The sequence below is a fragment of the Saimiri boliviensis genome, chromosome 11, assembly GCF_048565385.1.
Source record: "Saimiri boliviensis isolate mSaiBol1 chromosome 11, mSaiBol1.pri, whole genome shotgun sequence".
NCBI classification, from domain to species: Eukaryota; Metazoa; Chordata; class Mammalia; order Primates; family Cebidae; genus Saimiri; species Saimiri boliviensis.
In genome coordinates, this window is record NC_133459.1 from 94,513,696 (window position 1) to 94,526,462 (window position 12,767).

At 33.7% G+C, this 12,767-nt stretch overlaps 1 protein-coding gene across 1 annotated transcript in view; it reads right to left on the minus strand.

The window, feature by feature from the left end:
- The window catches only part of MAN1A2 (mannosidase alpha class 1A member 2), a 165,303-nt gene that overhangs the window by 69,584 nt on the left and 82,952 nt on the right, over positions 1–12,767 (minus strand). The window contains exon 7 of the mRNA XM_003933527.4: positions 5,159–5,282. Coding sequence (XP_003933576.1) covers positions 5,159–5,282 — 124 coding nt within the window. The remainder of the gene's footprint in view (positions 1–5,158; positions 5,283–12,767) is intronic.

A 12,767-nucleotide genomic window follows, 5' to 3' on the forward strand; every position in this document is an offset into this window, starting at 1 on the left:
TGTTGAACTTCAAATATTGTTCCCACAATTGATATCTTTAAGTTCCTGAAATTCCAATTTTAAAAATATCTCCTGGAGGCTAACAGGGAAAGAAAAATCATGAAATATATTAAATGGCTGGAGACTTTCCTATGGATTTATTTTGATTCAACGCTAGTTTGGGTGAACTTTTAAACGGGTATCTGGGGGCGGGAGGAGGTGTTATCTTCCTCGTATTCTTATTTGCTTGAGAATATTACATTTGATGAATAAGCCGGCTGGTATAAATGACTTTGGAAAACTCTTTCTTCTTCAGAGGACCTGATGATATATACTTCACTGTTCTGGACTTGAGCACAATATCGATCCTTCTGCCACAAGGTTTCCCACTGTCATTCATTTGGCTGGATTTTGTCTTTAAGTAGTTTTAGGAATTGGCTCAGGGATGCTGTCTATATTCCCATGTTCCTTCACGTTTGAGACCAACAGTATGTACAACAATCTCAAACTGAAAAATTCGATGAATCACTTTTTAGAAAGTTCTGAATGATATTATAAAAACTGAGAAAACTAACTCTTCTGTCATCCAAAAAAAAAAATGTATACTATTCAATTCTCTTTCTTCCTTATCGTTTTCTTTCTAAAAAAAAAAAAACCAAAAAAAAAAAACTCCTTTTATTTCCACACATTTACTAGCTTTTCTCAATTTTGTCTTCTAAATTTCTTATATTTTGAACACTTTCTTTGTGTTGTTTCCATTTTGGCCTTCATTTCGTTGATAACCATTTTTTCTTATACTTTGTTACTGATATCGTATCTTACTGTCTCTGAGCACCTGTCTCTGTTTAGATACTTGTTCTACAGGGATGAGGGCTTTAATATGTGATATTTGGTCAAATTTTCAATTGCTCTTTTATATATTTTGTGGCCACAATTTTCCTTCCTTTCCTTTTTTCTGGTAACATCTTTGTAGAAATTCTGTGCCTTCTCTTTTTTGACAAATTACTCATTACAGTTTTCCTGAAAGTTTTGACATAAAACACAAGGTAAAGTCCAAATATAAATTTTTTTTTAGACTTTGCTTATCCCCAGCCACTAGAGATTAGCATTATGGCACTGCTTACACTAGTGAATCTGTCATTTATTCCCTTCTCTCACCAAAGTCTGCAGGCACAAACAGCTTGTCTGTAAAAAGCCTTACTCAATTCTGTTCTTCCAGCTTCTCAACACATTATGTCTAGTAAAGTCCGCATAAGTACTCACTGGCAGCCTGTGATCCTGTTCTCATTGCTGCTCATGAGAATTTTGAGTTTTGTATGTCAACATACACCACCTAATTTAGAGAACTGTGCTCTGCTGGCTTTGTATTTTTTAATCTGCAGCCCCAAACATCCTCTCCTCAGTTTATACCAAACCTCTCTCTGTCTTTATTGCTTATATTTTTACCTTTCTTCCTATTTTGGGATATGAAGTAGGAAGTCTCTTAATTTTGTTAAAAATGGAATTTGCAGTTTCATCTTTTCCTTTTTTTTTTTTTTTTTTGAGACAGAGTCTTGCTCTTTCCCTCTGACTGGAGAGCAGCAGCTAGACTGCAGTTCACTGAAACCTCCACTTCCCAGGTGTGAGTGATCCTCCTACCTCAGCCTGTGGAGTAGCTGGGGAGTGTAAGCATGCCGGACCACACATGGCTAATTTTTGGTGGAGAAGTGGTTTCACCATGTTGTCCAAGCTTGTCTTGAACTCCTGAGCTTAAGCGATCCACTTATCTTGGCCTCCCAAAGTGCTGGGATTACAGGTGTGAGCCACTGCATCCAGAAGTGCTGCTGCTTCTTGCTGCTTTTAGGTTAACTCTTATGATTTAGGTCCTCTACTTCAGAAATGCCCATATGTTAAATTATCTGTATTTTACATATTATCATTTTAATTTCTGCTTTTCCCTTGTTTTGACTACGACTATCTCTTGCCTTTACTCTGTGTAAGTAATCTGGCTTTTAACTATGTGCAATCAGTTCACTGTTGTTTTCCATTTAATTTGCTATGGGGATATATTGTTTCAGGTCCCAATTTGTTTCTTTAGCTCCACATTATTTTTGTATCATTTTATTGTTTTATTTTAGTTTTGAGTTCTAATTTTATTAAACTTAATTTCTATTATAGGATGATTTACTCATGGTCACTTTTTTAAAAATTTGAAACTGAATTCTTTATCAGTCTTTTACATGCTATGTACCACTCTGCTTTTGTTTCTAACAGTATGCTTGCACAATTGCAATGCTTTGTTTTATCTTGCTCACATTTACCAGGGTTAGTTCTGATCTGAACTGTGTTGAATTCTCCTTGAGTTCCTTGGTTGGTCGGCGGTGTGTGTTGTGTGTGTGTGTGTGTCTGTGTCTGTTCCTCCCTTCCTGGATACAATTTGAATTCTAGAGTACAAGTATACTACTATCTGATCACTTGAAGCCTATGTGTACAAGAAGGATGAAGTGAGAACTCTGCTGCAGCTATGGGCAATTACATATTTGATGCTCTGGGCACGGGTCTCTCTAGCAAGATTGATAGATAATACTGGAATTTGTTGACTCCCTTCCCAGAAAGGTTTCAGGATAGGGTAGGAAGCAGACTTATGTCTCATGCCAGAAATCAGAAATCCTTTTTTTTTTTTTATTTTGGTTACCAAATATGATGTGAAGTTACATCTTTGCCTTCTTTTACTGCTTTTGATGAATTTTTACTGCCTTTAATATTTTTGTTATTATTCATTTAGTCAGAACAGGGAAAATTCTGTCATTTACTTCCATTTTGCTGTATTTTCCTGAAAATTCTTCTCTGTTGATGAAGTATTTCATATACTGAAACAAATATATATATATATATCTCGACTCTATGCACACATCTGAATTTAAGAAATGTAACACTACAAACACCTTTTGGTGGTCTGTTTACCACTTCCACTTCCTGTTCACATACTACTGCCTATGTCCCAGATGTATTTGCTGTCCTGAGTTTCCTATTTGTCATTATCTTGACTTTGTGAAAGTAAATTACACAAATTGGGTCATTCTTACAATACTCAACTAAATCAGAGTCAAAGGGCCTAGGGGAAAATCACTCGGGGCACAGAACACCAGCTCCAAAAATTAAGTTTTCTACAAGCTCAGTTTTAAAAACCGTAAGATTATAGTTTTACCTACTGCTGTCACCAATCGGAGCCAGAAAGCTTCTAGAAGCTTTACTCATGTCAATACATTTCCTTTCAAAACTATATATAACATTTCTCTTCTAATAAAACTTCCAACCCTCTCTTTGCTCTCTGGGTATACTGAAGACCACCCCAGTCTGTGTGTCTGCCCTGAAATGGAATTCTTTGCTTCCAAATAAAACATTTAATTTAGAGAGTCATCTCTCTATATTATTTTTACTTCTACAATTTATCAAAACCACTTTTGACTCCCTAAACAATATACTGTTCAGCTTTGTTTTGAACTTTATAAAAATTGTTATTTTTTTAACTGATGGATATAAACATAATTCATATTTTCACTACTGTTTTATATTTTAGTAGATAAATTACCAATACAAACAATGCTTTTATGTATATAATATAAATGTACATACAAAATAATGGAATAGCTGGTATTTTTACTAGATAATATTTTGTTTCCCATTGTAAAAATCATTCTTTACTAAAGGGCATAGATTTTTCATTCTCAAAGTATCAGGGCTTTGTCTTTTGAAGTTAAGCATTCAATGCTCCTGGAATTAACTATTATAATCCATAGTGTGACACTTGTTACAACAAGTTTCTACATATCTGTAGCTCTGTTTAAGAGCTATTCATCAGTCTCTTTGTCACTATTAACAAATACTACACTGTCAATGTTAATAACTAGGCAATGTAGATCCAGCCAGTGTGTTTTTCCGCACAAGAGTCTAGAATGTTTCTTTACTGTTTAAATTCTAGAAGTGTCTCTCCAAGTTCCACTGCGGCGGGAAAAAGGCCTTTAGAGATTTCATTGGCACTGAACTACAAATCAATCTGGGGATGACTGAAATTTTCAGGATATTGTTTACCTATACATAAATATGATATGTCTCCATTTATTTATATCCTCTTCAATGTCATTTAATAAAGATTTGTATTTTTAAATTTTAAATTTTTAATTTTTATGAATACGGAATAGCTGTACATATTTTGATACTAACATATAATGTGTAATGATAAAATCTGAGTAACTGAAATATCCACCACTTCAAACATTTATCATTTCTTCTGTTGCAAACATTCTACATCTTCTCTTCTAGCTATTTTGAAATATACAACAAATCAGTTAATCACAGTCACTCTATTGTGCTATCACACACTAGATCTCACTCCCACCGCACTTTTGTGTGTACTAACCAACCTCTCTGCATTCTTCTCTCCCCACCACCCTTCCTAGCCTCTGATAACCACCGTTCTATTCTCCCCCTCCATTCGATCAATTTCTTTTCTCTCCCACATATGAATGAGAACATATAATATTTGTCTTTCTGTTCTTGGCTTATTTCACTTAACATATTGTCCTCCAGCAGTTCCAACCAAATTGATGCAAATGAAAGGATTTTCTGCTTTTTCATAGCTAAGTAAAATTTTGATCGTTTGTTATATTTGTAGGAAACATACATATTTTTGTTCTATTACGTAAGATATCTTTTTGCAAAATGACATTTTCTTGCCTTTTGTAGCTGATGTAGAGAAATGCTACTGATTTTTAACATCCATATTGATCATCTATTTAAAAAACATATTAAACTCTTATTTCTAGTAATTCAAATATAGATTGTCTTCATACCTTAGGTCGATAATCATGTAATCTGTGAATAACTATTATTTTCTTTCTTCCTTTTCAATTCTGAAACATCTGGTTATTCTGTTTTTCTTGTCTTACCATGCTGGCTAGGAACTACACACTGCAGCACAAAGCTGCATGAAAATAGCAATGAAATTTTAGTAGTGGTTATATCTTCTTAAATAACAATAAATATTTTAAATACATTCTAAACAGAATATTTCTTTGAGTAACTTCAAAAGAAAAGATAAAGGCTAGAAGCCTAATAAACATGTATCTAGAAAGGAAAACATTTTTAAGCATTAATCAAATCTTTGGGCCAAACAAAGAATAGAAGGCAAAGAACGAACCTTTTTGTAGTAAACCAGGTCCCCTGTCAAGTAGCTGAGGTGGACGAACTCCATATGCAGTGTACCAAATTCAGCCAGAATGCTGCTACCTGCAGACGCCCAGCCCCAGTTTCGCCCTACTCCACTGAATGAAAAAGAAAAGGAAAAGGAGACAGGATTGGGAAAAGACCAAAACATTTGTTTAATGAATATGTAAATTTTAAATAGATCTCTTAAATTTAAATACGTAATAAATCCATGTTCTAAAAATTAAAACAGTATTTTTTAAATCCATAAATATTTCACCCATTCTCATCTCCATTCATGTCACACACCCCACAGATAATCACTTTCATTTGTTTCTTACATATTGCTACAGAATGTTTTATGCATATGTAAACAATCGAAATGTATGTTCTCATTGTCCTCCTATCTTAAACAAAACATAACAAGCTAGTGGTCTTTCCATATCAGTTCACAAACAGCTTTCTCAGTTTTTTTTTTTTCACTGTTGTACAGAATTCCATAATATTAATGATTCTCAAGTGGAACGCCCCACCCCAAAGGCACATGAAAATGTGTGGGAGCATTCTGAGTTGTGTCAAACCTTGAACGTGCAACCTGCACTTACTGTGCCAGGTCCAAAGTTACAAACTGCCCTGTAGTCAATGATCGGGACAGTATCATACAATAAAGAACTGGATTGCACCAAATGCTGATGGTGCCTGTGTGAAAAACAATACATTATATAAATAAAGGAAATTTATCTAATAAATTCCCTATTGATGGTCCCATGGGCTAATAAATTCCCTATTGATGGTCCCATGGGCTATTTCCAATATTTTGTTATCATGAACATTTTCAGTGAATAATCTCATGCACGTTTCATTTGTGCAGATATAATCTCTAGAATATGCTCCTTTGTTTTCTTTCTTTAGTCTGTCCAGTGGTTTGTTATTTAAAGCCAGACTACATAAACCAAAAATTACAGAGGCTTTGAACGACAGTATCTTTTAAAAAGGTTAAATTTCTTCTGAACTCAGACTCAGTAAACACAGATTATATTGTGTTTTAGGCTTTGTTAAGAATCGTCCATTTAGGTTTTTACCCCAACCTCCAGAAGCAGCCCTGGGGATTTCAGTTGGAAGCCAGGGGTATTTACCAAATGCACCTAGGCAGCCTTAAACTCTGTTTCCCCACCATCATGTGGCTGTTAAATAATTTCTTCTGCTATTTTCTGCTGAGTTTCTTTGAGTCTTGCTTGCCCCACACATGTACAGTTATAGAATCACCAATGACTCAAGGGAAATTTGTCCATAAATTTTGGGGCTTTTCCTCTGCAATTTCTTTCTATCTGAGATTTTTGTCCCTATGTTTCAGTCATTTTAGCAGCTCCAAGGCCTGACCACTGTCTCCTCTGCTCGAAATGACTGCCACGTTAGACTTGGCCTGTATTGCTCTAAACATGTCCTCAGGGAAAAAGCCAATGTTTATATGGAGATAACCTCTTAGGATCATAGCCCCTTCAAGTTCTATGTGAGTTAGTTGCATTTCAATGTATTTAAACCATTTGGTTTTATATATTTTGTCTAGCTTCCATGACTGCTTTTGGTAGGAAGGCAGTCTGATAAAAGGCATTTCATGGTTGGAACTGGAAGTCTAGATGATTCAAACAGCAGAGTTCCTGGATTATTCCTACAAGAACTCTAAACCATTCTTAGGATCTTGTCTTATTTTTAGGGTGAAGTATAAATATTTTTGCCAGGCGCAGTGGCTCACGCTTGTAATCCCAGCACTTTGAGAGGCAAAGCAGGGCGGATCACCTGAGGTCAGGAATTCGAGACCAGCCTGGCTAACACTGTGAAACCCCGTTTCTATTAATAATACAAAAAATTAGTCAGGCATGGTGGCGCATACAGCAATCCCAGCTATTCAGGAGGCTGAGGCAGGAGAATTTCTTGAAACCAGGAGGCAGAGGTTGCAGTGAGCTGAGATTGTGCCATCGCACTCCAGCTTGGGCAACAAGAGCAAAACTCCAATATATATATATATATACACACACACACACACACATACATTTTATCTTATGTTCACTTGTATTCTGTCAATTCAATATGCTATATTTTATTTGTGTTTAGAAAACATTAAAAGAGATATAAGAACATGTCACAACCCTGCTTAAAGTTCCTTCATTGTTTGGTGCTATTTTTAATCTGAAAATATGGAAGGCAAATATCACTAAGATATTTTATAGCTAGAAGTGAGAATCAAAGAATAAATATGAATATAGTAGCTACATTAGATAGTCATTCATTTCACAAATAGTGTTTACTATGCTGTGAGAGAGTGGTGAACCTGACATATAATATTTCTGCTACTATAATAAATCAGATCATTTTAATAGTGATAGTTGCTATGAAGAAAATTAAAAAGGAAAAATAGAATATTGAATACTAGGGATAGAAAGTAAACTAGAAAAAAAGACTCTTTATATATTATGTTCAGAGAAAATGTTTCTAAAATGATACAATTTGACCTGGGACCTGAATGATCACAAGACTGTGATGAAAAGATTTGGAAGAACAGAATTCCCAGCAAGGGAAACAGCAAATGCAATGGCCTTGAGGGAAAGGAAGGAGGCTAGTTTGGCTAGAGTTCAGAAAGTAAGGAGAAGTGAACAACACAGGATGAGATTAAAAAGCAAGGTATAATCCAGACTATGAAAGAATTTTGTAGGCCATGGTAAAATTTTAGTCTTTAAGTAAAATTGTAGTCTTTAAGTGTGATGGAAAATCATGAATAACTTTAAAGGATTATAACATAATACTTAAGGAATGAAGCACACCATTTAGAAAGATTAACTAGGTTTCAGCACAGTCGATGAATTATAGTGTGGTCAAGTATAAAAACAAAACTTAGGAAGTCCAACAGTTTGTCATCCTCTATAAAAAGAACTTCTAGCCAAAAGTCAAAAAGGAACGTTTGCCAAATGCTAAATTCTAAACAAGGTTTTTAAATGTTTTACGTATATACAGCATCATGGGAAGAATCTAAAACATTAAATCTGATACTTACATATATCCTAGCAACTCAGAAAAACAAGAAAATCCCTAAGAACAAGATATAACACTGCTGAGGATAGAAAAATTCCAACTATGAAAAGAGGATGAGCTGCCAAAAATGAACCATATCATAATTTCATACAAATGTTACGTTTTTTTCAACTGATCAAAATAAAAGGTCTGGATACTAACATTTACATATATACCCAGAGAACCTGAGTTAACAAAAAATTTGCAATGAATACAAAAAAACAACAACAAGCAAGGAAAAAACACGTTTCTCTTACCTGACCACCAGCAGAAGGAAAGATTCTAAAAATGTTTGGTAAACTATTGACAGTAAATCAAACTAAGTGTTCTACAATCGTATTAAACTGCTTTGATAATGAGTCATCTATATTTGGTTTGCATTTTGTTCAAAGTCAGTTGAACATATTTAATCAATGTATTGAAAGAATGGAGTAAAACATTTAGCGAACTGCAATTATTAGAAACCAAGCTTGCAAACAGGCTGACAATGAAATGCATTCCAACAAAAGCAAGGAATGAACTAAAGAAATTAAGCATTCAGTGTGTAAGCTTAAGTTGAAATATCTTCATTTGTAGGAATAATCGTTTGATGGAGCTCCTATTTTCAATAAGATTTATTTATACTGTATACTTGAGTAGAATGAAATTGAGAAGCCCTATGATTTTGTATCATCTAAACCGGAAGATTATTAAACTAATTACAAATAAAAGTCTATATAAAAATATCTCAGATTTGTGGAAGGTATTCTAAATGAAAGCAAAAGAATGGGATTTGTGAAAATATCTGATCTGAAATATTTAAACATTTTAATATGCAAAAATTTAGAATTGAGAATATCCTACAATTAGGCAGAATTTGCTCTAAGCAAGTGTTGGGAGAGTATCTTCTCTAATAAAGCATACAAGAGTCAACTGAAAATGCCAGTAATTTCAAAATTAGATAAATACACAAGAATGTATGTTTTTAATAATTTCATCTTAGAAAAGAGATTTATAGAATTATTTTACCGAATACCCAATAAATAAAACCAACTTGTCAAATGATTAAATACTCTGAAAATTAGTTTTGTTTTAGCTCCCCCATTCATTCTTAAATTGTACTCTTATGAATAACACACTATATAATCACTCTCATGACGCCATAATCTGGCTTATAAAATTTTTTTAGTATAATGTAAATATTTTCTCTATAATATCATTTATGTGGCAACATATTATTTTACCTTATGGACTACCAAATTTTCTTAACAAATGACCTTAACTCTTGAACATTCGACCTGTACTTATGATTTTGTGGACTATGCCGTGATAAACATCACTTTGTATATGTCTTCCTTAGTCCACATATCCAATTTATTTGGGTAAATTGACAAAGGTTGAATTGCTGGGTCAAGAGAAAAAAGCTTTAAGGGCTTACACTAGTCTACGAGTAAAGCTGAAATATAAGAATGGCTTTCTTCTCACCTTTTTAGTACAGCAGATGCTTTAAAATTTTTTTAAGTAAAAAACTTCCTTGTTTGACAGCAAATGAATATAACAACTTTAATTTTTATTTTAAAATGAAGTCTGATTTTTATTACATTTTCATTTAACTTGAGGGTCTATGTAATACATACATATAATTTAAAATTTACAAAGCACTAAAAAAGTATAAAGCCTCCCTCTACCTCTTCCAATCACTCAATCCCAAAACAATCTGTTAACACATTCTCATCTAGCCTTTTAGAAAACTGTATGCTTACATAAGCATAATTTGAGTTGCCTATTATATTTTAAATGCTCATTGATCTTTTCTAATTTTAATTCTGTATTTTTACAAACATGTTTTCTTAAAATGTTTTCCAAGTTGAGATTGTCCTTCAATTATAGGGTAATGTTATTTTTTGTTATTACACAGCCTCTCAGCCAAGCATAGGATCTGGTTTATTTCTCTTTTTAAATAAACACTGAGGTATAATTTCATTACAAAAATGCATCCTTTCAGGCCCACCATTCAGTGGATTATGACAAATAAAAACAAAGATTGGTATACAAACATATCAATCCTTCCAAAACATATCCCTATCCCTTTTGCAATCAATGCACACATTTCCTCCACCAAGTCTCAAACAACTCTCAATCTGCTTCCTCTCACACTGGTTAGTCTTGCATATTCTAGAATTTTATATAAACATCATACAGTATATGCTCCTTGTTTGGCTCTTTCATTCAACATGTCTTTGAGATGCAACCATATTGCTGTGTGTCTCAGCAGTTAAATTCTTTTTATGGCTAAGTGGTATTCCGTTGCATGAATATAACAACTATTGAAGCTATGTACCTACTGACATGATAAAAATTTGAAAAACAGTCAAACTTTTCCAAAGTGTCTGTACCATTTTACATCCTATCAACCTAAGTTTACTATCTTGCCTTTTTGTTGTCTATTTTTCCCATTAGTTGTTTTGTTCTCTATTCCTGCCTTCATTTGGATTGAGCAGTTTTTAGTATTACATTTTCTTTACTGGCTTATTTTTGTATGACTGCTCTAGGCATTACAACATAAACCACTGACCTACCACAGGAGACCTTTATATATTATACCACTTCACGTACAATGTAAGTGTTTCACATCTCCATACTATCCTCTGTGCTACTGGGGTAACAAATTTTTCTTCTACATATATTATAGACTCTACAATCCAAGTTATTATTTTTGCTTTTAACAAAGATGAAAATAGAAAAACTAAGTCTTTTATATTTATTGAAATATTTACTCTTTCCAGTGCCCTTCACTTCTTTGTGTAAATCTGCTTTTCCATCTAGTGTCATTTAAAAGTTCCTTAAAATCTCTAGCAATAATTCTCTAAGCTTTTATTTGCCTGAAAATGTCTTATTTTCACCTTTGTTTTTAAAGAATATTTTCATTGGCTATAGCATTCGAGATCGACTTTTTTCTTTCAACACTTTCAAGATTCATTCAATTGTTTTCTGGCTTGCGTTGCTTATGATAAAAAAAAAAAAAAAAAAAAAAAAAGGAAGTATTTCTATTTTGGTTCCCCAGTGTAAATGTCTTTTTTCTCTGGCTAAAACTTTTCTTTTTCTAGTCACAGATTTTCAGACATCATGTTTCTTTATATTTATCCTGCAGGGTTCTATCAAATGTTGTAATCTGTGAATTTACAGCTGTTTAACAAATCTGGAAAATTTTTAGGCATTACTTCTTTAAAAACAGGCTACAAATATCAGAGATTTTATGGGTCTGGTTCCAGACTACTTCCATCAGGTAAATATCACAACAAAGTGAGTCACACAACTTTTTGATATCCTAGCATATATAAAGGTTATGTTTACATTATACTGTAGTCTTTTAAGTGTGCAACAGCAGTAAGTCTAAATAAACAATGTTCATATCTTAATTTTTAAAGTCCTTACTGCTAAAAATGCAAACAATTATCTGAGGCTTTCAGCAAGTCATACTCTCTTTGCTGGTGGAGGGTCTTGCCTTGATGATGATAGTTGCTGACTAATCAAGGTGGTAGTAGCTACTGAAGGCTGGGGTGGCTGGGGCAATTTCTAAAAATGAGACAACAATAAAATCTGCTGCATTGATTAATTCTTCCTGATTTATTTATCTGTAAGACAAAAGATCTCTCTGTAGTGTGTGATGCTTTTTGATAGCATTTTGTCCACAGGAAAAATTCTTTCAAACTTGGAGTCCATTCTCTCATAACCTGACATTGCTTTTTATCAACGAAGTTTAGGTAGCATTCTAAATCTTTATTGTCTGTTCAACAATGTTCATAAGCATCTTCACCAGAAGTAGATTCCATCTCAAGAAATCATTTTCTTTGCTCATTTGTAAAAAGCAACTCCTCATCTGTTCAAGTCTTATCATAAGACTGCAGTAATTCAGTCCCATCTTCAGGCTCCACTTCTAATTCTGGTTCTCTTGCTATTTCCATCACATCTATAGTTACTTACTCCACTTGAGTTGAACCCCTCAAAATCACCCATCAGGACTAGAATCAAATTCTTTCAAACTCCTTTAATGCTGATACTTTGAAATCCTCCTATGAATCACAAATGCTCTTAATGACATCTAGAACAGTGAATCGTTTCCAAAATGTTTTCCATTTACCTTGCCAAGATCTGTCAGAGGAATCACTATCTATGGCAGCTATAGCCTTACAAAATGCATTCCTTAAATAATAAGACTTGAGAGTCTTAATCATTCTTTGACCTACGGACTGCAGAATGGATGTTCTGTTAGCAGGCATGAAAACAACATTAATCTTAGGCATCTTCACTGCAGAAAATAGGTGACCAGGTGCACTGAAAATCAGCAGTAATATTTTGAAAGAGATCTTTTGTACTTAGCAGTAGGTCTCAAAAGTGGGCTTAAAATATTCAGTAAACTACCATCAACAGATATGCTGTTATCTGAACTTTGTTGTTCCATTTACAGACCACACAGAGAGTAGATGTAGTGAAATTCTTAAAGGCCCTAGGATTTTCAGAATGGTAAATTAGCACTAGCTTCAACTTGAAATCATCAG